The sequence below is a fragment of the Clupea harengus genome, chromosome 19, assembly GCF_900700415.2.
Source record: "Clupea harengus chromosome 19, Ch_v2.0.2, whole genome shotgun sequence".
Classification (NCBI taxonomy): Eukaryota; Metazoa; Chordata; class Actinopteri; order Clupeiformes; family Clupeidae; genus Clupea; species Clupea harengus.
Genome location: NC_045170.1, coordinates 23,982,448 through 24,005,162, shown reverse-complemented (window position 1 = coordinate 24,005,162; position 22,715 = coordinate 23,982,448). Strand labels below are relative to the sequence as shown.

At 38.4% G+C, this 22,715-nt stretch overlaps 1 protein-coding gene across 1 annotated transcript in view; it reads left to right on the top strand.

Annotated features, from left to right (window-relative positions):
• gabrb4 (gamma-aminobutyric acid type A receptor subunit beta4) overlaps positions 1-17,542 on the top strand; it is a 40,043-nt gene extending 22,501 nt beyond the window's left edge. Inside the window, exons 7-10 of the mRNA XM_031585894.2 lie at positions 4,659-4,811; positions 6,801-7,057; positions 11,392-11,481; positions 11,757-17,542. Coding sequence (XP_031441754.1) covers positions 4,659-4,811; positions 6,801-7,057; positions 11,392-11,481; positions 11,757-12,110 — 854 coding nt within the window. The 3' untranslated portion in view covers positions 12,111-17,542. The remainder of the gene's footprint in view (positions 1-4,658; positions 4,812-6,800; positions 7,058-11,391; positions 11,482-11,756) is intronic.
• The last annotated feature ends 5,173 nt before the right edge of the window (positions 17,543-22,715 follow it).

The window sequence follows — 22,715 nt, the reverse complement described above, 5'->3', positions numbered from 1 at the left end:
AAGTATTTGAAAAGGCATTGCAAGAGGGCTAACTGTTGAAATGGTTGGCTTCCCTCTTTTCTCCTGTTTTCGAGTTATTTCTATTGCTGTAGCCACTTGCTAGTATTCTGTAAAGGAAACGTTGATTTATGATTTGTCTGCTGCATATTCTGTAACTTGAGCTTGGGAGATAGAATGCTTCCTTTAGAACTGTTTTCACTTCATAACGCTACAGTAGATCAAGTCATCTAGCGTGATTTTTGGGGCACTTGCCGAAATGCATCACTGTTTTCTCTGATAGTGCCACTGCTGTGGTAATAATTAACAAAGGACGGTCATCTTCTTTCTTAATTATGTCAATCATGAGACGTTTGACCTGGCAGCGTCAACTGTAATTTCATCTTGTCTGCTGTATGTATCCCTTGTTATTCAAATGCTATTGCTAATGCTAATGCCCTCTCATTCTTGCTTGCAGGAGTCTAGCCTGCGTTACCCTTCGCCACCCATCACCCGCCAGCTAATTTCCAGTACCTCTCTTTCCCTCTCTCTTTCCCTCTCTCTTTCCCTCTCTCTTTCCCTCTCTCTTTCCCTCTCTCTTTTTCTTATCTTCTGCTAGATTACCCTCCCCCTCCATCTCTCATGAGAACTCTCACCACCTATGGTTCCGCTTCATCTCTATACCTCTCTTTCCTGTCATCTCATTGTGTGTACACCCAGTTTTTGGATCATTGTTTTACATGTACTCTTTAAAATCCTCTATCACAAAACATTGGAGGTATTCTGTTCTATTTTATGTACATATGCAGCAAACCAGACTATTGTATCTAAGCATCTCAACCTTTACCATAAAATGCCTCCACAAAAGAGTATATAACATTATATATTGCCTCTCAGACAAAGCGTGACCTATAACCATGGCCATCTCACATCATATATCATCTTGAAGCAGTTTTTCGCAATTTGCTGTCTTTTGGTCACACTAGCATCATTTATAGACTATAAGGTCCCTTTTTCCCATTCGTGTCTCTGATGAAATAACTCAAACTATGACCTCGGGTTTCAAGAAACCCATCATTAATTTCCCCAAACAGAAAACCTTTGACCCAGGAACAGACGGGAAACAAAAAGTAGTTTGGTCATTTGCTGGCCAGTGACCTTAATTTGATACGCCAAATTCAAACTGACATAACTTTTTTATCAATCAATGAATTACTTATTTATTTGTATTGTTTGTGTTAAAATAATAAACTATGAACGTCATTTTGTAAGGTTTTGCTCTAGTTTCTAAATGGATGGTTGCTATGGCCAAACCCCAGTCATTTGTTCCAAACCTCTCGTTGCCAAGCTAGCATATCCCAGCATTCTGTTTAGGCTTAGCTTTCTAAAATCACTTATACCAAATGTAGTGTAACGGTACTGAAAGCTTTCAGATATATGGGACATGTTGCGACTCTCTGTACTTCCGTCAGTCCACTAATTTATAACATTGTCACAATGTGACAGTTAATTTAAACTTCTTAACAAACTTGGTGAATTGATATGGACGTGCTATACGGTAAAACAAAACTGTAACTACTTAATTGGTGTGCAAACATCAGAAGTTAACTGACGTTATATTATATTATTATTATATTATATTAAACGGCTCCTCAGAATGTTGCAAAAAGTTCCATTGAATTAAATGGGCTATCCCAACATTCTGACATTTCTTTTTATGGGCCGCTGCAAAAAAATGACGACCGCTGCCATTGGCAACGGGTTATGTGCTTCTAATTCACATATTTCATACCATGCCGCAAACAGTCCATTCACTTTTTGTAATTGAAATTCATTGTAACCTAAAACTTTAAAGTTCTATTTGTATTTGTATTTGTATTTGTATTTGTATATGTATATGTATATGTATATGTATATATGTATATGTATATGTATATGTATATGTATATGTATATGTATATGTATATGTATATGTATGTATGTATAGCCCACCGGTCAGTATCGGAAAATAAATCCCAACAAGACGAACAGGACTTGTTTCATTCTGAAGGGATTTATCTTCCAATACTGACTGGCGGACTATACATTATCCCTAACGTGTTCATCAGGATTTACAACAAATTGTCCAACCTGATCATATGCACTGATGTGTTCTAATTTAATTCACAGTCTATAATATTCAATAGTGCACATCTAATTGGATCTGGGCTGGTTCCTGCTCCTTTCTACATTATTCACTCTCAAAATATATTGATATAGATAGTATCAGTCCATTCCCCAGGGGTAGTTCATCAATTTAACAAATTAACTGTTTATTTCACCCTTTCATAGTCAGGAAAACAAAAATGATTCCGGGTATTTACCTAAGTTGAAGAACTCTAGAGAAATGTAATGTTAACTTTTATAAATGTTTGTGCATTGACTAGTTAAACCTCACACAAAAACATTTTGTTCTTTATTTAGTTAGTTTAGCTAGTTCACAGCACCTGCTCCCTGATGCTCCTGTCTGTTCATTACTCTCCTTATTACGGGAAACAGATTGCTTAAATAAGTCTGTTTTTTTGGCACACTTTGTCGTGTCAGCCAGCAAAGTTTTTTTTTCATATTCTGCCTCTACTTTCTTTCCATGTTTGGACTATAAACTGCCAGAGGGCTCGATACTTTGCAGTTGCGATGGCAAAAGCCCTCACTGCTATTGCAGGTTGCACCATGTGTGTCACTGTGGCTAAGATGACCTATTGAATATCTTCATAGGATATATAATGTCTAAGGGATTGGGCTAGAGAAAGTGAAGAAAAAAAATACCGACCCTCGCAAGACGGTCCCACTGGGAAAATTCCTGAACTTCCGACAAGTCTTTGACCTGAAAGCGATTAGGGAATCGTTTATTAACAGGGCCTAAAATGTGTAGCCGTTCTGCTCAGTTATTCCCTGCACACAGTCGGTACTGGAGCAGCTACCCCAGCTGCTCAACACAGGACTCCAGAGCCTACTGTTTAGATGCTAGTAAGATGGTGTTCATTAGCATACATTAGATGAATCCTGATCTACAATTCATAACTCAAGCTCAACATATTCACTCAAATAATGACTCAGCACAGTTATTCTGGCTTTGACATGCATTAATGGTAGTTTGAGATTATACACTTTTGTTTTATTCGCTGTGATTTCTTATTGCGCTGCTCTCTCTAGATGATGTCTATTTCCTCTATCTATTTGTTTCATGGCCTTGAACATATCAAATACATTGCACACTGACATAATTCTTGGTTTTGCAAATGCTTAATGTGCTATCAGGTGATTTGAACTATCTTACAGTTCATGATGTGGGATTCCAACCTACATAGGAGGCTGCTTCACAACATAAGTAGTAGAAATAATAATTCAATATAATACAAATAATAATTATTATCATATCATGATTGCAGTTAGCATTGTCCTCTTGTATGGTTCAGTTTGCATGAGTACAAAAGACTGTAGAGATGTACAGATGTCTTTCTTGCTGCTACAGTTTCTTGCTGCTAGTGTGAACAGGCACTATGGCACAGCAGCATATCTTATACTAACCTATGAACCCTAGGAAGCCATTGAAAAGACCACTGAAATGCACATTTTTAATTATTAATTAGTCGAAAAACAAACGTTAAATTATTTTCCCACTCAAAATAGTTTGTGCAATGGATGTTATGGTACGCCCAATAAAACAAACATTAGAGGCTTTCTGCTTTAGTGATTAATTATATTAATTATATATATATATATATATATATATATATATATATTAATTATATATATATATATATATATATATTAATTATATATTATATGAGCTGAAGTGATTGTAGTTAACAAAGGATTTACCCAAAGATAGCAAAGAGAATGAGAATTTATACTGTATATTGCTTACCAAGCTAACAGGCTGGCAGGTGTTAGATGATTTCAATTTGCAAGTAGGCATTATGCATCCTACCTTCAAAGCAAGATGAGGTGAGGCCTTTACATACAGATGCTTAAAAGTACGCTATATCTTTGTTGTGTATGTTCTATAGACCTGTTTACTGACATGGTAGCTAGGGTAGCTTATGTATCAGGCTACCAACATTTGATGGCAAACATTCTTATTATTTTATATAACTAAACCATCTTTAAAGCAGCATTATGGAGTTTTGGTCTAAAATGTACAAAGTAACCACCTTAAAAGCATGCAAAAACCTTGAAAACACCACTAACAGCCCATTTAGCACTGATTAAAGCTGGCTATTATGCTAACTGGCCTCATTTTGCAATATTGTTGGTGATGTCATGCTGTGAAGGCATGCTGTGTGCACCACAGGAACACAACACTACACAGTGCATAGACTGGATGGCTAGTGGGAACAGCAGACATATCTGTATATCTGTCCTTCACATGACCATATACCATCAACATTTATTTGAAGATAATACCAAAAGTGGTCGCATGCAAAAACATACCTCAAAATGTCCAGAATGTATTTGAATCAGATTTTGTTGCCTGTTCGCCTTGAGACAATTCTAATGTTTTGGCTCTATATAAATAAAGTTGAATTGAATTGAATTGAATTTAATTGAATTGAATTGAATTGAATTGTTCATGTTCGTCCATATTTTTTTCCTGCCCATTATTCCTCTTAAAATGGCCTCCCTTTTCTCTGTCTCCATAGGTTCTTATCCCAGGCTCTCGCTGAGTTTCAGGATCAAGAGGAACATTGGCTACTTCATCCTGCAAACATACATGCCATCAATTCTGATCACCATCCTTTCTTGGGTCTCCTTTTGGATCAATTATGATGCGTCCGCTGCTCGTGTGGCCCTAGGTAACGTGCTAACGTGTTGTAGCCAGAGTGCTTTTACTATGTGGTACTCATTGTACTAGGTTGTGTTAATACCATTTTACCCATGTCCAGACAAGGAGAGATGTATAGGTAGGCTATGGCATCGTAAACAGCTTCACTTAAAGCCTTCAGTGCTGCTGTACAAAAAAGTAAGAAAAAGTCGAAGAAGTAGTATTTTTGATTAATTGTATTGCATTGGACAAACTTCATTGGGCCAGTGATTGATACATGCTTTGTCTTCCCTGTTAATGTGGTTTACCAGACAATGCAATTCTGTGTATGATGGCAAGACCAGTGAGGAACAGGTAAAGGGAGAGAGTGCATAGCCCCCACTGACTTGATGAAGCATGAGTGCTGACACAAACTCCCCCTTCACAGCCCATTACTGGGCACGTTTGCTGCATTTGAGATCTGGGCTTTGGAGATCTGGATCTGGGGAGTGGCACTTCCCAACTGGATCTTTCCAACATCCTCTTTCTTGTCTTAGATATGCTGATTGGTTCTCAGTTTAGCAAGACTCATACGGACTTCCTGCCTTGCTTTTAGGACAGTTTTTCACTTTAAATGTATCCACAGCATGGAATTAAAAAATGTTCACTTAGGAAGATCTCAAAGAACCTAGGGTTATCACTGGTCACTGCATGCAGTCCCGGAACTGAGATAACACAACTGTCTGTATTCAACTTCTTAAATACAATAATAGTTATAAGATTTGTTTCATGTTCATTGTTTTAAAAACATTTTTTTTCAACAACGACTTATTTCCTTATGTGTATTTGTGGTTTGGACAATCAGGCTAAAATCAAGTATCATTCAGCAGTCAAAACAAAATGAGCCAATTACCGTTTTTTATTTATTTTTTCCGATCTTGTATATTTTGCTCATTTACTGCATAAATTGCATACATCATTTATTTCCGCTTCATCTGGCCTTCTGGTGGTGGTGTAACGTTGCACAGTCCATGTCACTCTCTGACACTACTTCATATCCCAATTGTTTGGTGTCACATGTGATGGATTGATGATCACGGTAAAGTTAGGCTGATATTAGACATCATAATTGTTATCTCATCAAAAGTTAAATAAATTACACACAATTACACTATTCTGTGAAATTCTAAATAGTGCTTGAACATTAAACGTAAGGTATATTGTGGCTTTCAACTGTTTATTGAGCCGATCGACTTGCACAGAGGTGGAATTTCAAAATAAAAGTCCCTTCCTAAATTAATTGAAGGGTAATTCGTGAGCAAATTAATGACGTAAGGCCAGGAATGGTCAACACATTTTGAACAATCAGGTTTTCTGTTCGATTTCCTTATATATGTACTTTTCTAAAAATTAACAAGAACTAGTGATTTGGGAATAGAGTTCAAAGTTCTAGTGACTAGGCAAGGCATTTATTTCAACTTAGATTTCAATACCATTCTAGAAGTGACCATATAAGTAAAGTTATTAAAAGTTTGTGAAAATAGACACATATCTAAAATGAGTGCATGAAATGAACACAAAAGAACACACACGTACACACATTCATAAAGCATCTGTCTGATACGTAGCTGTCATTTGTACCTCTCATTCAATTGTTTTCTAGTATATGTAGAGTTTAATGAGAAACAAATTGCCATAATTTATTGACATATACCATAGTGTTCAACTGAATTTTTATATAGGCATGAACAGAAGCCACGTGAACAGATATCCCCAAATGACAGCAAACCAAATTCACAGAGAGTGTGAGACAGGGTTTTAATAATTATGCCATTTAGATCATGGTGACCTTCTGTCACTAACTTAAGTATGGACAATAGATTCTAAGGTTAAGGTGTCATGCAGTGGTAGATGGATTTAAGGATCAAAGCATAAACCTTAGAATATTGTCTGGAATTGTCTTGAACAACAGTTTTTCAATCCATAATAAATCAAAAATCCTTTGAAACTGCTAAGATGCATTTTTTTGGTTCTACCATAGGTGTTACTACGGTGCTCACCATGACAACCATCAACACCCACCTGCGGGAGACACTTCCAAAGATCCCATATGTGAAAGCCATCGATGTCTACCTCATGGGCTGCTTTGTCTTTGTATTCCTGGCACTTCTTGAGTACGCTTTCGTCAATTACGTCTTTTTTGGCCGGGGTCCTCAGACACAGAAGAAGATCAATGAACGCTTCAATAAAGCCAACAACGAGCGCCCACGCTACGAGGAGAAACGCATGAGAGAACAGGTCTGTAGCAGGGATATCATTCTATATTGGTTATATATTCTATATACTGTATGTTGAAGATGTTTGTGCTGGAAAGCATTACTTCTACCCACTGGGTTGGCAGTCTGAGGGTCAGGGCTATAATCTGCCTGGCTATAATTTCTGCAAATTTTAAGCAAAATTTAAGTAGAAATGATTATTTCCAACCTTGCCAATGTCTTGACTATATTGTAGCAATCTCGCAGTGTGTGGCTTGAATTACACAAGGGCACTCTTACACACACCAACTCTAAATCACTAACTAAAAATACATGTAGACATTAACAGAAAAGGGGGAAACACCAATCCAATTTAGAACATTAAAACTGATGTTGAGCGTTAATTGTCCTTAGTAAAGGTTGAATAGTTAAGGCAATAGTAAAAGTTGAAAAATCCTAAAGTTCCCGTTCAAGGGGAAACTTTCTTTATCAAAGCAGTAACCCAAGCCTATTTAAATGATGTAGGAACGTTTACCAAACTGAGTGAAGTATTGACTACATGTGTAACAGCAGGTAGAATTGTAGGCAAGACAGACTGGAGACGGGTAGTTAGAATAGGGTCCAGAGAACATGTCGTAGGACAATTACAGAAAGGGGAGAATTAATTAAATGATGCTCCAATGTTAAGTCGAAGTAAAACCTGTTTAGGAGGATCGTAGAATTGTGCATGACGGCAACTTTTCCAGTCAAGGGTGACAGGGTTTCTATGGAGCTAGTCTTGTGGATAGAGGACATTTGAGCTAGTCTTGTGGATAGAGGACATTGTCTTGTGGATAGAGGACATTTGAGCTAGTCTTGTGGATAGAGGACATTTGAGCTAGTCTTGTGGATAGAGGACATTTGAGCTAGTCTTGTGGATAGAGGACATTTGAGCTAGTCTTGTGGATAGAGGACATTTGAGCTAGTCTTGTGGATAGAGGACATTTGAGCTAGTCTTGTGGATAGAGGACATTTGGGCTAGTCTTGTGGATAGAGGACATTTGGGCTAGTCTTGTGGATAGATGACATTTGTTTCTATGGAGCTAGTCTTGTGGATAGAAGACATTTGTTTCTATGGAGCTAGTCTTGTGGATAGAAGACATTTGAGCTAATCTTGTGGATAGAGGACATTTGTTTCTATGGAGCTAGTCTTGTGGATAGAGGACATTTGTATGTGGTTTGAAACTTGTATTGTATGTGGTTTGTATGTGGTTCGCAAAAAAATCTGATTTGGAATGACGGTGTGAACCTAGCCTAACCTAACTTGGTAGTGTGTACATTACACGTTACATTTTAAATAAGACACATCTTTACTTTTGCTTGAAGGCATTTTTACACAGATACTTCTGTAGACAATCCTTTTGCAAACTTACACTACAATGCAAAAGCTTACCTATAATCTATTGGCATTCTGTCACCCTCTTTTACTGTTTACACAATTCTGAGATTTCTGCCTATTTTCCTTATTTTTATTGCATTATAGTACATTTAAGCCCTAGAATAAGTTGATGGTATTTTTTGTGGTAGTGTGAATTAACAAATATATTAACAAAATAATTTCAACTGAGTCATTTTCTGAGATCCACCTTTCCCATTTCATCAGAGTATGCTGTTCATGCACCTACTATACATTCTTAGTTCCCAACAAGCTGTAGGTGCATTCTGGACTGTCTTGGCAGCAGATGTTTTCATGGCTCATGTTATAACACCAATGCTTGCTAAAGGACCCTAGCTCGAGCATCCAGGCTCCGGGTCCGATGGCTCCTACACTGATGGCAGTGATCTTTTCTGTCAAAATATATGAGTCTTGACCTCGACACTTGGAGCCTCTTTGGGTCTTTTTCCATGGACATAGATAAGGACTGAGACTGCAGTTCCATACAGTCCTACTTCCACACTAAGTTCATACCAACCCTTAAAAGGTTGTTTTCCTCAGGGGGTAATAGTTAAAAAATATCAGAATAAACGTCAGAATCCCCCCAACCTGTGGCTTTTAAAAGGTTAGAATGTGCTTAGGCTTCAACCAGCTCAACTCTTCATTGTTTGCCCTGTCCCAACCACTTTTCTGCAGAGACAAAATATTGCTAGCTACTCATTGGTTCCAGGTCCATGCATTCATCTGGCGTCTGTTTCAGCAGCCACCCCCAGACATGCAGATATTATGACTTGTTCTAACATTAAGACATTGGCCAACCTAATTAGATTGTTTGAGTGTTGAGATCATTTATTGCCAGGGAAAGTGTAATCAGTCAGACGTCTGAACAGGATCATTCAACCGTCTGCATCTGTTTGGGTCTTCACATGGTATTATTGTATGATCCCTGCATTTGCTGTGGATTTCTTCACAACACCCCTGCAAGGTGTTTCAGGTACTCAACCAGAGATCTCGCCAAACATCTTTTGTCTGACAACATCAGTCCTACTGATTCTGTATCTGAACACCTGATATTTTTTTTTAAATGGGATAAAGTGTGTGTGTGGGTGATGAGTCTCTAGTGGCCAGGACAATGGCATTTAGCTCTCTGCATGCTCACTCCTTATCCCTATTTCCCTACTGCCTGATGCCTTCCTTCTCAGTAGGGAAAACATTGGGGAGATTGTCATGGCACCATTGCATAACCCCTGCATGCACAGTGAATTCCTTCAGAATCCATGGCAGAAGATCTTGCCAAACATGCTTTGTTAGGAGGAGATGTGTTATCCCTCGGAGGTTTCTTGAGAAACCCTAGATGACTGAATACAGGGCATTTTTGATGACGTAATCTATGTTGATTGCCCATTTGAGTTCCAAGAGAGTTTAATCAGTCAGTGATGTTTATGGGTTAGTCAGAATTTTCACATTATTAGGGTGGTGGAATTTTGATCGAGAAAGGGAGGCAGAACAGCCAGCGTGACAGAATGCATCCTTTAGGAGCTTCTGTGTGAAGGGTCAGAAGATGGCTTATTATTATTTACTTTGACCTTTTTGATCTCCTTGCTTTCTTCAAAGAAAGTTGTGGATCCAGAAGCAAGTTGAGGGGCCGGTGTTCTATCAAGTGGCTTACTGTGGAGTTTGACGGCATATCTTTTATGGCAGAACATAAAGTTCTACTGAGCTTGAAGATACAAATACAAATACAAATGTCTTTATTGTCATTGTACATGTACACCAAGATTAATTGTGCAGTACCAAGCTACACAGAAGGAATTAAATATTATGTATGTATATATACAAATATTAAGTGTAAATAGGTATGTGAAAGAAGTAAGGCATTGCACATATTGTGTAAGTGCATAGGTCTCATCCTTAGATGCCTCTAAATGTAAAAATTTTAAAGTGCTTTTGTGGTCATGGGACTATTGTATATAAATCATAAACCACAGTGCCGTGTACAATGTGCATGCTAATCGCAAACATGTCAGTAGAGTGCAGATAATGTAGCAGCTTCTTATAGCCTTATAATCTGTGGTGTCTTGGCAGATTGGTTCAGGAGGTTTATTGCTCTGGGATAGAAACTGTTCCTCAGTTGAGCAGTGTGGGCTCTGGTGCAGCTACAGCGCCGTCCGGAGGGCAAGAGAGTTAAAAGATGGTGGCAGGGGTGTGTAGGGTCGTTGCAGATGCAGCGGGAGCTCTAGATGTCTTCAAGCGGTGATAGGTTGGCTCCAGTGACTCTCTTGAGCACAGCTGGTGACCCGCTGTCGCAGCTAGTGTCCCATGTCGTACCATGACCTGCCACTGTACGCAGACCTGCCAATCACCTTACGCCCTTCATTCGTCAGCCATAGAAGAGGTTCAGAAAGACTCAAGGGGCAGCAATTATGATCAGCATTTTTTCCCCAAAATGATGTAAGATGATCTTCCCCTGTGATTTGAATGATCAGTATTTCTCTTGTGTTTTGTCCTCATGAGTAGGAATACATACATAAACACATTTTTATATGTATTATATTTACATATGTTAATGCACTGTAGCTGTGCACATAACTCAGAATTTTTCAGGATCGCACCCCTAGTTTCCATTTTTATACCCTGTGTTTTCCAATTAGTTTCAAAGTTTCCAAAGTGGTTTATTTGGCATTGTGACAATCAAATTCAGAAGTCTGCTGTATCGTGTATCCACAGTCCAAACCAGTTATAGCCTAGTTGGCGATCATTTATGCGCTCCTGCAGTATAAATGTATGCATCCATAAAGGCCTGCTGTATAAATAGCTGCGTACACTGGGAGGCTGTTGGCTGTCAGATATTTTTTCATGTTCATGCATTGATTTATTTTTAAAAACAAGTGAGGAAACAATGGGCTTGTCTGTCTTGTTATAATGGTTTTAATGTTCTCCTCAATTTGTCTCTCTCCTCAAAGGATTCTATTTCAGCACCATTTCAAACCAACACCCTCAGGTCATACGCACAGCGGAGAAATCTCTATATTGAGGAGCAAAGAAAAGTTGGGGTATGTGTTTGAAGGACTTACAACAGCTGAGCCGTAAATCATTATAGGCTTGGCTGTGCAATGCTATACATTTATGCAAACCATTATCACATAAAAGAACGCTTTGTGAAAATATACTGTTACCATTTATGTGTAGGTATGTGACTGAACAAGACATTACTAAAGCAATGAAAAGTAGACTTTTTTGGTGTATTATACCAAACATGACCTTTAGTTACTTTTGTTTAGATTGTCGGTGTTGTGTTTGTTCATTATGTTTGTTCCTTTTTCCAAAGGTTGACGCATATGGAAATATTCTTCTCACCTCTCTTGATATGAACAACGAGGTGATGCCATCCGATCTAGGGAGTAGTGTAGGCGACTCCCGCAACTCTGTCATGTCATTTGAGAGTACTGGTGTGCAGTTCCGCAAGCCCATTGCATCCAGGGATGGATACAGTCCCCATTCTTTGGATCGCTCAGCCATGCGAAGCCGAGCTAATTGTCGACTACGCAGGCGTTCATCAAAGCTGAAGCTCAAAATTCCAAACCTGGCAGATGTCAGCACGATCGATAAGTGGTCCCGGGTAATATTCCCCGTCGTCTTTGGATTATTCAACCTAGTCTACTGGTTGTACTATGTGAATTGATATGCATCCTTCAAGGAAACATGGGTGATATTTTGAGAGCACATATAATTGGGTTTGATACAATTGGAAAAATGTGTATACACATAAAACATTGATACATATGTATATGCATATTTCTATATATTTCTATATATATACACACATTTGTGTGTCAGAAAGACTTGTGTAAAACTATTAATATAACGACTTGAATGTTTAAGAATAATTATGAAAAAAAAAAAATTTTGAGTGTTTTTTTTATTTTTATTTCTGGGATAAAACTGAAAAAGATACAGTCCCTTTCAGGAGCCTGGGAACTTTCGACTGCATGGTATTTTTGCTAAAAGAAAAGAAAGATCTTGAGAAAAATATGAAACAAACAAAAAAGGACATGTTGAAGAGTAAGGCTGGCTTTTATTAATATTCGAAGTAATCTGCAGTCCTGACTGTGGCTCATGAAATCAAAAGAAAAAAAAGATTTTTTTGCAGAATCCTTTGCCCCGTTCTTTCAAAAGTAAACTCAGACCTCAAGCCCTCAGCCAATCCCATTTCCTATGGAAAAAGACATGGAGTTCTACATCTGTACTCCCCACTCTGTACAGCAAACGTCATATGGATTACATATTTGTTTGCTTTGTCTTTATTTGTTTGTTTGGTAATTTTTTTCCAAAGAGTTATAATTTGGTCAACAATGTCCTTGCAACTATTCTAAAAAAAAGCGACATAGACTATTGAATACATCTGGTAACGCTAAGCCGGTTGATGAAAGGTTTCCTTAATTTTACCTTTATTTTTTTTCTTCATATTTTATTTTTGAGTTTTTAAATTTTCATGGACCAGTGCCTCTGGCTGTGTTTGAGTACGTTTCCATGAACCATTAATTTCTGTGCTTAGAAAACAGTGTCATGGAAACCTTCAGTAGCATTAATGAGACCTTAAACATTCGATTCATTTAACCGATTTGTTACAAAACCATACATAGCTAGGTTTTTTGTGTCAGTATCCTTTTTGGTATCATGGTTGGCACACGTATTGCCGTACACTGTACTGGATCCTGAAACTATCGACCCGACGCAGTATCGCCTGTAATAGTATTTGTCTGTTTTTTTATTTACCTGATTTGAAAGTTCAGGGAAGTGTACTTGGTATTTCGGACGACAGTGGAAGAAAGATTTTCTTGGACCTTTGGCCAGAAATTCCGTAATCAACACGAAAAAGGTGTATTAAAAAAAAAATTGCAGTTCAAAACAGGGAATATAAATGCTGTTTTTATGTGACACTCTTAACATACTTTCATACCTTAAGAATGTTAAGTGGTGTTATAGTCCCTGTTAAATGTGCCTGAAACTGAAATTTAAGAGAGGTGTCCTTACTTTGTCTTTCAGTAGGTTTAGAAAGAGGTAGTGGTAGGTCACTTAACTTTGCCCGCTGACACCCTCTCACACACAAGAATCAACAATACACCCATCCCCCCTGATGTCACAACTCTGTGGATAGTGTCCCAAAAAAGTGACAGCAGAATAATCAGGAAGCTAGATTTTACCTGGCAACAGAAAGCATACAATAAAAGCCATGAACTAAGTACCAAAAAGCCTACAATACATGTTTGATGTGGTGCCTGTTGTGTTGTATTTTTGTTCTCAGCCTCAACCGTACTTTGTGACTCACCAATAATTGGCACCTGACCACTTTTATCTTCATTCCATCTGACTGCTGCTGTTTCATGAAAGAGATAATCTCAGCATCTATGACAGCCCCCATCTGAGCGGCTCTTCTTTTCTTCTCCTTGTAGCCTGCTTCATAGAGCAGTGCCATGAGAGAACTAGCTTAGAATATCTGGGCGGAAAACACGAGATTGTTAGCCACTGAAAGAAAGAAAGCAGGGACTTTCAGAGGAACAAGGTATGGAGCTCTTGAGCAAAGCTATATTCCCGCCAATCCAAGTGCCAAGCTAATCTCAGGTCTCACTCCGCTAGTCTCACGTGTTTTAATGGCCCCTTGGGCTCAGCATTGCTACACCCATGTGCTAACCTAATGCTTTTTTCGGTATTTCATCTGTCTTAAGTTTTAGTCTCTGTCAGCTGTGGATTTTACACAATCGAAAAGAGTCAAGAGAAGGATCAGTGTATCAGCAACTTTAGAGTGCTCATTGTTACTAGCATTGTAGAAAGAAAACTAACATGAACTGAAGTTATTACTTTTTAGTTATTACTTTTTAGTTATTACGTTTCACATCCTTGACGAAAGATATCAAGATGAAAAACGAGGGGCCTCATTAGGGAATTGGTGCAGAACCTTCATCAAATCGTTATATACAGTATGTTTCTGATTCTGATTCTGATCAAATCATTATATACAGTATGTTTCTGCATTTCCATGTGTGGGAGATTTTTATCTGATTTATCAAGCATTGTATGCTTCTTTCTAAGCTTCTTTCTAATGGATAAATCAGTATGGAACTGTGTAAACGAGCGTGGCTGGTGTCCACTCTCTTGGTCATATAAATGAATACCCTTCATATATACATGGCCTCCTCCACCCATGTAGCAGAATACTGACGACTGTGGTATTGAAATAATGAACAGGAGAGATGTGCAACCTCTAGTAGAGACTGAATGCACGTATGACTTAGATAGTTGTGTCCTCCAACTGACACAACGTCCTGTCGAAGATTGAGCTGACCAATACACTTGTAATTAATTACACCTGTAGGGACTTAATAGACATACAAGCTTTTATTGAAATCGGACATACTGTGACATTTGGAACACGTGTGTGCAGCAAAAATTTGCCTAGCGATCTTTCCTCACCACTCTGTGTTTCCAAAACCGCCTAACACACTGCTTTTAACAGCCGCAGAGTGTATGTAGAGGTGGTGTGCACCTTATTTCAAGTGAATTACATAAAGGAAATCAGAGAGATGGTTGTACTAAAAAAAGTGAATGTTGTAGTGTTAAGGACCTTTTATACTTGATGAGACCCACAAAAATTACATTTCAGTGTTGTCATTGGTATTAATGTACTTTTGTCGAGTTGAAGGTTATTTGGTACAAAGTTTTGAAAACACCTGCAAGCAGCCTTGCTGATAAGATCAGGGTACCATAACTGTGTAAACATAACCATGCATAGCCTGGTCATTTGACACAACAAAGGAAGATATGTATTTACTTACATAAAATGTGTTTTTACAAATTTGGCTGCTGAACCAAATCAAAGAAACCACTGTTTTGGTGTTCACCGTACATTCACTGTAAGGTGTTCACAATTTGGGTGTTCACCTGGGTAAGCTGTTGCTACACAACAACCAATTGTCTTGGTTTATTGATCCCAAGAGCTGCCACTGTCTCCTAGACAACTTGAATTTGACAGGAGTTTTGTGAGGAGAAGGTAACCCCAGTGAGCCCTCTCATTGACAAAATAAACAGTCTTTCAGACAGTAATATGAAACAGCAGTGCATGTAGAATCAGACTGATGCTGTATGGGAAACGCCACACTTTCCAATGGTTAGAACAATGTATTTCTATATGCTGTATTGTGCTGAATGCACAAGTTGCATTTTCAACTTAGACTGTGAGACCTCTTTGGAGTAAGAATGCAGGAATGTCTTCAGGAACATTGGAATAGAAGGGTTCTATTCTGTAAGTTTGGTGTAATTTCCTACCCAAAATATGACGCAGGAAGCCATGATGAAGCGTAATCTAGATTCTCTTGAAGGAGACCAAAGCAACACCAGTGGACAGGCCATTACAAATGATTTAAGAATTTAATTTAGGTGATATTTGTGGTATTTTGGGTTGAATTGTAATGAACAAATGTACTATATCTGGTCCATTTTGTCAGTATCATTAATATTTCTATTTATGTATGTGAAGATAGGTGGGTAGATATGTATTGAGTTGTTTATTTGTTTGTTTTTGCTCTGGGAGGGGCTAAGCAGTGGTCTTCAATGGGAATTCAAGCTCGCAGTCAGTAGAACCATTTCTCTTCTCTGTCCTCTCACATTTGAATTTACATAACTGGGTCATATGTCAACACTGTGCAAAATTAACTACCTGCATAACTTGTTTCATGATGCAAGAGGCTTTGTTTACATTTAACTGTGTCTCTCCTTGACAGCATTCATTTTATGACGTGGGAGTAGGAAGTGCAAAATGTGTTGAATGATTGATTTCAATGTGAATTTTCTTGCCTTTTGTGTATATGTGTAATTACATGTGTATTGTACTGTAAATATATATCTTTCACTTATATTTCTTACTGCATGAACCAAACAAAACAGTTTGTAATAGGAGCTAGATTCACTGATAATGGCATGAACAGCTTTTGCAGCACACCAGAATCCTTCAGAAAACAAAACCTATGAAAAAAGGGCGAGTGGCTAAAGTTAAGATATCGGTTTTGTTTTGCATGCCTTCATGGACAGGTTTCTTTTGATATTTTTCTATCTTGAACTTCTGTATCACCTGACATCAGTATGAAGACAAAAGGAGAAGTTTCCTCTCAATGTAGGCTACTTTGCATCACAGACGGACATAAAAAAATAAGGCAAGCACTGCAAAACTATTACAAAAGGAGGCAATGAATCCCATTTTTCATGGAAATGACAGACATGTGTGTAATTCCTCTGGTTCACCAACCCTTTCGCAAGGTGTAGCATAGTGATAACACCAGTTAGCATAGTGATAACACCAGTTTTAATTAAGGCTATGGGTTCAAATGTGGGTCATTAATATACTTGTCTTGCAATGATATTGGTATGTCAGGATGTAGGTGACTTTTCATGTGAAAGAATACAAGTGGAAACCTATGTCCAAGTGAAGTAGGTGATTTATTGTACAAGAATACAGAAGAAAACATGTCTCAGTGAAGTAGCTGACTTTCCTTGTAAAAGAATAAAAAAGGAAACCTATTTCTCAGTGAGGTTGAGATCAGTTGCCCCTTCAAGACAGACAAGGGACCTTCACTCTCACTCAGCAAGGAGAGTCAAGCACATGTAAGGGGAAAAAATGAACTGAAAATTCAATCATCACTGAGTATGGTTTTATTTCACTTCTAGTTGCCTGTATTTCTTGTATTATTTTAGTAATTGTAACTTCTGTTGTTTTCTCATCAAAATGACATATTTATATTTGCAGTAAATCATGCCCTAAAAGTACTATTTATCTTTTTTCTACTGTGAAATTTGTTTTCATTAGGTTTTTCATTTGTGCTTGTTATATTATTTTTGATATAATGTGGTTCTGGTTTAATTTGTCTTTATGAATTCACACATTTGTAAAGTACAAGGTTGTATTTTTGTCAGTGCCAATTAATGTAAGAGTGTCAATGAGTTTTTCTATGTGTTTGAGCAAAATGTTTTTTTTTCTACCAATACAAAGTGTTAACATTACGTGGTACAAAAGGTTATAATTAAACCAACTGATTTTTACAAATAAAGGCTTACAGAGTAAAATATGGTATTGGCAAAGTTTGTTTCCGTTGCCCTTTGAGGACTAAAACATTGTATTTTCTTTAAATGATGATGGACACAGAGGACTATTGGTGGCCATGGATACGCTGCACATCTAGTGCACACAAAGTCTACACATAACCATAAATCAAATAACTGCTCAATAAAGTAGCCAGTGGTGTTTTTGCCTTTATTTTTGGTCAGTCCCCAATTTGTAAGTAGCTGATTTTGTTAGCGTCATTTAATGAAGTAATGATAACATTCCAAATATTGTATAATTAGTTCGACATTATTTATGGTCTTTTCTTCCCATCACATTAATTAAACATTGAGAATCCAAACTGTATGGGTCTGCATAAGTAGACACTTTAAACTTTTGTTCAAAAGTATACTCTTAATTTGTTTGAAGGTGAAAAGAGCTTTTTAACAAAAGCAACAGACAGGACAACAAAAGGACTTCATCGTTGCTATGATTAAGACAGCTGAGCAATTAGTGATGCCATTACATTGTATACGTCACTATAATACCATAAAAATAGAGAGATACATTTCACCAACTCAAATTAACTAGGATACAAGATATGTTGGACAATTTATGACTAAAAAGGACACTGTTACATACCGTATATACTCAAATATTTCTCAGTCATTTTGCCACTTGATACTGGAATTGAAATGTAGTTAATAAACAAGTCACAGACCATTGCATTCTTAGACATTTTCTGGAGAAAACAACATAAAGATGGATTTCATCTACATGAAAAAACTTTCAAAATATTGTGTATACAGGAAACAGGAAACAGGAAACGGGGACATTAGGTCACTAATGACTTGCCCATTTCAATCATTTTAATGAAGTGCTTCACACTGTAAAGTGTTAACGTCAAACTACAAATGCATTAAGGTCCCATGACCTAAAGACCTATTAATCAAGAATTGATGACTTAAAGGCTTCCTGCATGACATGTCTGAAATGAGTTTCTACATTAGTACTACTAGGCACTACTAACTCCACAGTGGGCCTAAATGGGGTGTAGATTAAAGGTACAGTCTGCGATTCTGGCTTAAGGTTATTGATATTTGATCTCAACAGTAAATCAAATTACATTTCTCCCTTCCGTGCTCTTGAAGCAATGTGTTAATTGGCTTAAATTGTTCATGCCTCAGTCTGTGCCACTATATTTCTTTCCCATTTACAGAGTTAGGACTCTGTACCAATACCGTTTTTTTTTAGCACACACTCAGAACGGACAGTGAACCCGTGAGAAGGAATGCACTGCATTCAACAAAAAGTATATTGGATCAGAACTGCGTTCCTCACTTTTAATGACCATTGCAGTGGCAGTGACCTGAATTCTCTGCTAAACCCTGGCTATGGAGGTATGTTTCACAGGTATAAACACCTGGGACCCCACATGCAGCAGAGGTTTAGGTCTAAGTCAGGTGTTCTTCACTGGAGCGTGTGCAGAAATACAGACACAGAGCACAGCCACTAGATGACACTCTAGCTGCTTATATGGTTTAATAGAGTAGGATTCAGGTATATTGTCCTCAGAATGTAAAATAGACCAACAATCTCATATTACACATGCAGTGTTTGTCTGTTTATGTGTGTGTAAATGTGTGGGTGTCACGTGTTCTCCCCAGGACTCCCAAGGATCAGGCACTCTTTAGTTCATGAGGGAGGTGGCAGGCACTCTTTAGTTCATGAGGGAGGTGTCAGGCACTCTTTAGTTCATGAGGGTGGTGTCAAGGTGGGGCCAAGGTACATCTGTGTTCTAGCTGTGATTTTCAGGTTGGGAATGTTTTGGTTATTTCACATCCTCCTTAGTCCACCACAGGTCACTGATGCATACAGGCCACCTTGTAGATGTGTCTTAGATTAAACAAACAACCAGATCTCCTGCTGGTACAACCGAAGGAGAGCTCAGTACATTCCGAAAAAATCAATTTCAATCACTGAAATCAGGATGGATGGGAAATCCATGTTGTACAATTTGCAATTAGGACCTTCACATACACATACACATAATCTAGACTGACTGGGTCTCCCCCTGGCACACTGCAGAGACTCTAAGCCAGGGACACAGGGCACTGTCTTCAAAATCTACAATGGGTTTAAAATGACCCTAACCCTGCCCTGTGTTTATCCAATGATGATAAACGTTCTATACTGATCAACACAGAATGTTTTTTCTTTTTGCCTTTCTCCTATGTATTCATATCTGACTTATTTATGACGTGATTTCTTTCTGCTATAATCTTATAAGGCCCATTATCTGTGTATGTTTGTTTTTAATGAGGTTACTCTCCCCTCGTTGTTTATCTGTTTCTGTTTTTTGTTGTTGTTGTCTTTTTTTAAATCACAGAAAAACGAAGTACATCTAGCATTTATTGGTATCTGCCGGGCCTCTGCTCCAGAAGGGATGCCACTCTGATTGTTCCAATAAGAGACTTGGCTCTGGGCGCCTACTTGGAGCTTTGATTGGATGGAGAAAAAAAACATGTTTACTCGGCACACATAGCAAACTTATCTAATATACTATGTTCCACATCAACCTCAGACAGCCCCAGGGCATACCATTAGCACCATAAAGCTCCCGCTTGCAAAAGACCAGATCTCATACAAACAAAGCATTATAAGTAATCGATGTTGCTGCACACAAATTGGACTTTGTGGTCATAACTGCAACTAAATCAGCTTCAATTTATAAGCGTTTCCAGAGCTGTCAATAAAGGAGGCGGTGTGGCTGCTTTATTTAGAGATGAATACCACCGAAAGAGAACTGTCACTTACGTCCAGAGGTTTGATCTATTTTTGATGTCATTCTAATGTACATATTGACAATTCCAAGATTACAAAGCAGCACATGGAGGCACACTCTGGACTTAATGATCTGAAATGGTGTAAACATTTCAACCATTGCCATCAAAGACTAAGGCCATAGTCGCCATTTCCAGTGGCCTTATAGCATGAACAGGGGCTGGCACGTACCGATACCCATATTAGTTAATTTCAAACAAAAAAAAACACAAAAGATAAGACATATGAACATATCTGAATAAATCTAAGACTCAGGAGATATGTTTTTGCCAAGATACACTTACATATACACAGCATGCACACACTCAAACAGTCCTTCAGAGAGGGATAGATATGGCAATTATGGGCATAAAATATGAATGCAAACTAAATATGCAGCTGCAGAAGGGGGAATGGAAAGCCTTGCTTTCGTATAACCAGCTGCACAGCAACTTCTCACACGGGGCTCAAAATGGCTGTGCCCTTGCCAAACATCTGCATCCACATGTGCTTCAAACATGGTAGCACAAGCATGCAAGCACAGCGCTAATAATTTGTTGAACAGGTGAGACTTAACAGTCACTCTGTAGTAAGATGGGCATAGCTTGTGGTGCCTGCTTAGTTTTTGCACACTGTCTCGATTACACTGGCTGACGACTTACTGCTTGAAGGGTCTATGGATATTGGCAACCAGCCACCTTCAAGATTAGAAGTTCCTAACAAGACACACAAAGGGATTGTGGCCCTTTTCCTTCACCTGACACCTCTGGCTGCAAGCCAGGTTGTCCCTGAAGGGGCTCTGTGCCAGGTAGGGCAGTACATCTCTTAAAGCATGGCTCAGCAGGGACAGGTTCTCCCCACATATAGTTCTCCCCACTCAGCAACATACCAGCTGTGGAAAAAGAAATGGCAACTGGCAGCTCTACTTTGTCTCGTCTGGTCTCTACTGCAGGCTCAATCTGGTTGTGCTTCTCACAACACAGATTACATTGGAGTCATGATCCAGACTGAGAGTGTGATTTAGGCAGGCGAGTTTAAGAGAGGTTAAGACAGATGCACTCTATAAACCCCACTAGAGCTTTAAGTGGGACAGATTTGACCCCCCATGGGTTTTAGCTTCCTCCAGGTTCAAGTCCAGTGAGGGACTGTGCTTCTTATAGTGTAGAATTTCTCTGGCCAAAAATATTCTTATCACTATTCCAAATCAATACATTCAGAATCATAGAAAACAGGTACTGTCTGCATGATCTTGGATATGGATAACTGGTTTCAGAAGACCTCTACAGCACACACACACACACACACATACACACACACACACACACACACACACACACACACACACACACACACACACACACACACACACACACACACACACACACACACACACACACACACACGGATATGAACACATCAATCTTACCTTTCACTGAATCCTCAGGGGAAGTAAACCAAAAATGAAACAAACAAAAATATCCAGGAGGTCAACAAAAAGAGAGAAACGGTTATGGAGAGTGAAGTAACATACATTGGAACATACGTGGAACATTTATAGGACTTGCTCCACACAAATGCCTGTAACACCACATACGTTTTTACAGATTCATCGTTAGATTTCAACATTAGCATTTATATAATTAGTCAATGACTATTTCCATAATTATTGTATTCTCTATAAAAGAAAATATGGTCTCTACATAAGAACTGAGCCTCTATATGAAATCATGCACCATATCAGCCAACCATAACTAAATATAACTCATCAAAACTAGACAAATAAAATGGCCATACACCTTGCCTTGCCTCTCTCTTTCTCCATCTCCTTCTATATCATATAGTTAATGCTAACACTGATAAAGTGGCCATATTACCTACTGTTAATTGCTTACCTAAATGTATCTCCTTATCTGTTATTAAATTGATATCTACTAACCACATTTTCTCTCTCTTATAGTGTGACCTTTGCTCGTAAATGCTGATGGATGTGGAAACACTGTTCCTCATCACCATATCCATTAAGTACATTTATGCGTATTGGCATGCCAAACTCTACCCACTCACTTTGTTTCTTTCTTCCCCTCCTAGTCTAGACTACCTTCACTGTGGGATGCTGCTGTAATCTCTCCACCTGATCTACTTGTAGAAGCCCTCTTCCTACACGTACCCACCCCCACCACACTGTCATACACTTATTCTATCCCATACTCTGGAAATAATTGCCACCATCAACATAGTTTTCTGTTCCTTTGGTCTACTTACCCTTGTAATCGTAACCTTATGCGCACACTGTATACCCACTAAGCTGTTCTACAATACATGAATGCCCTCTCCCCACCTTTTCCACTGCCAATTTTGTATGTATCATGTACT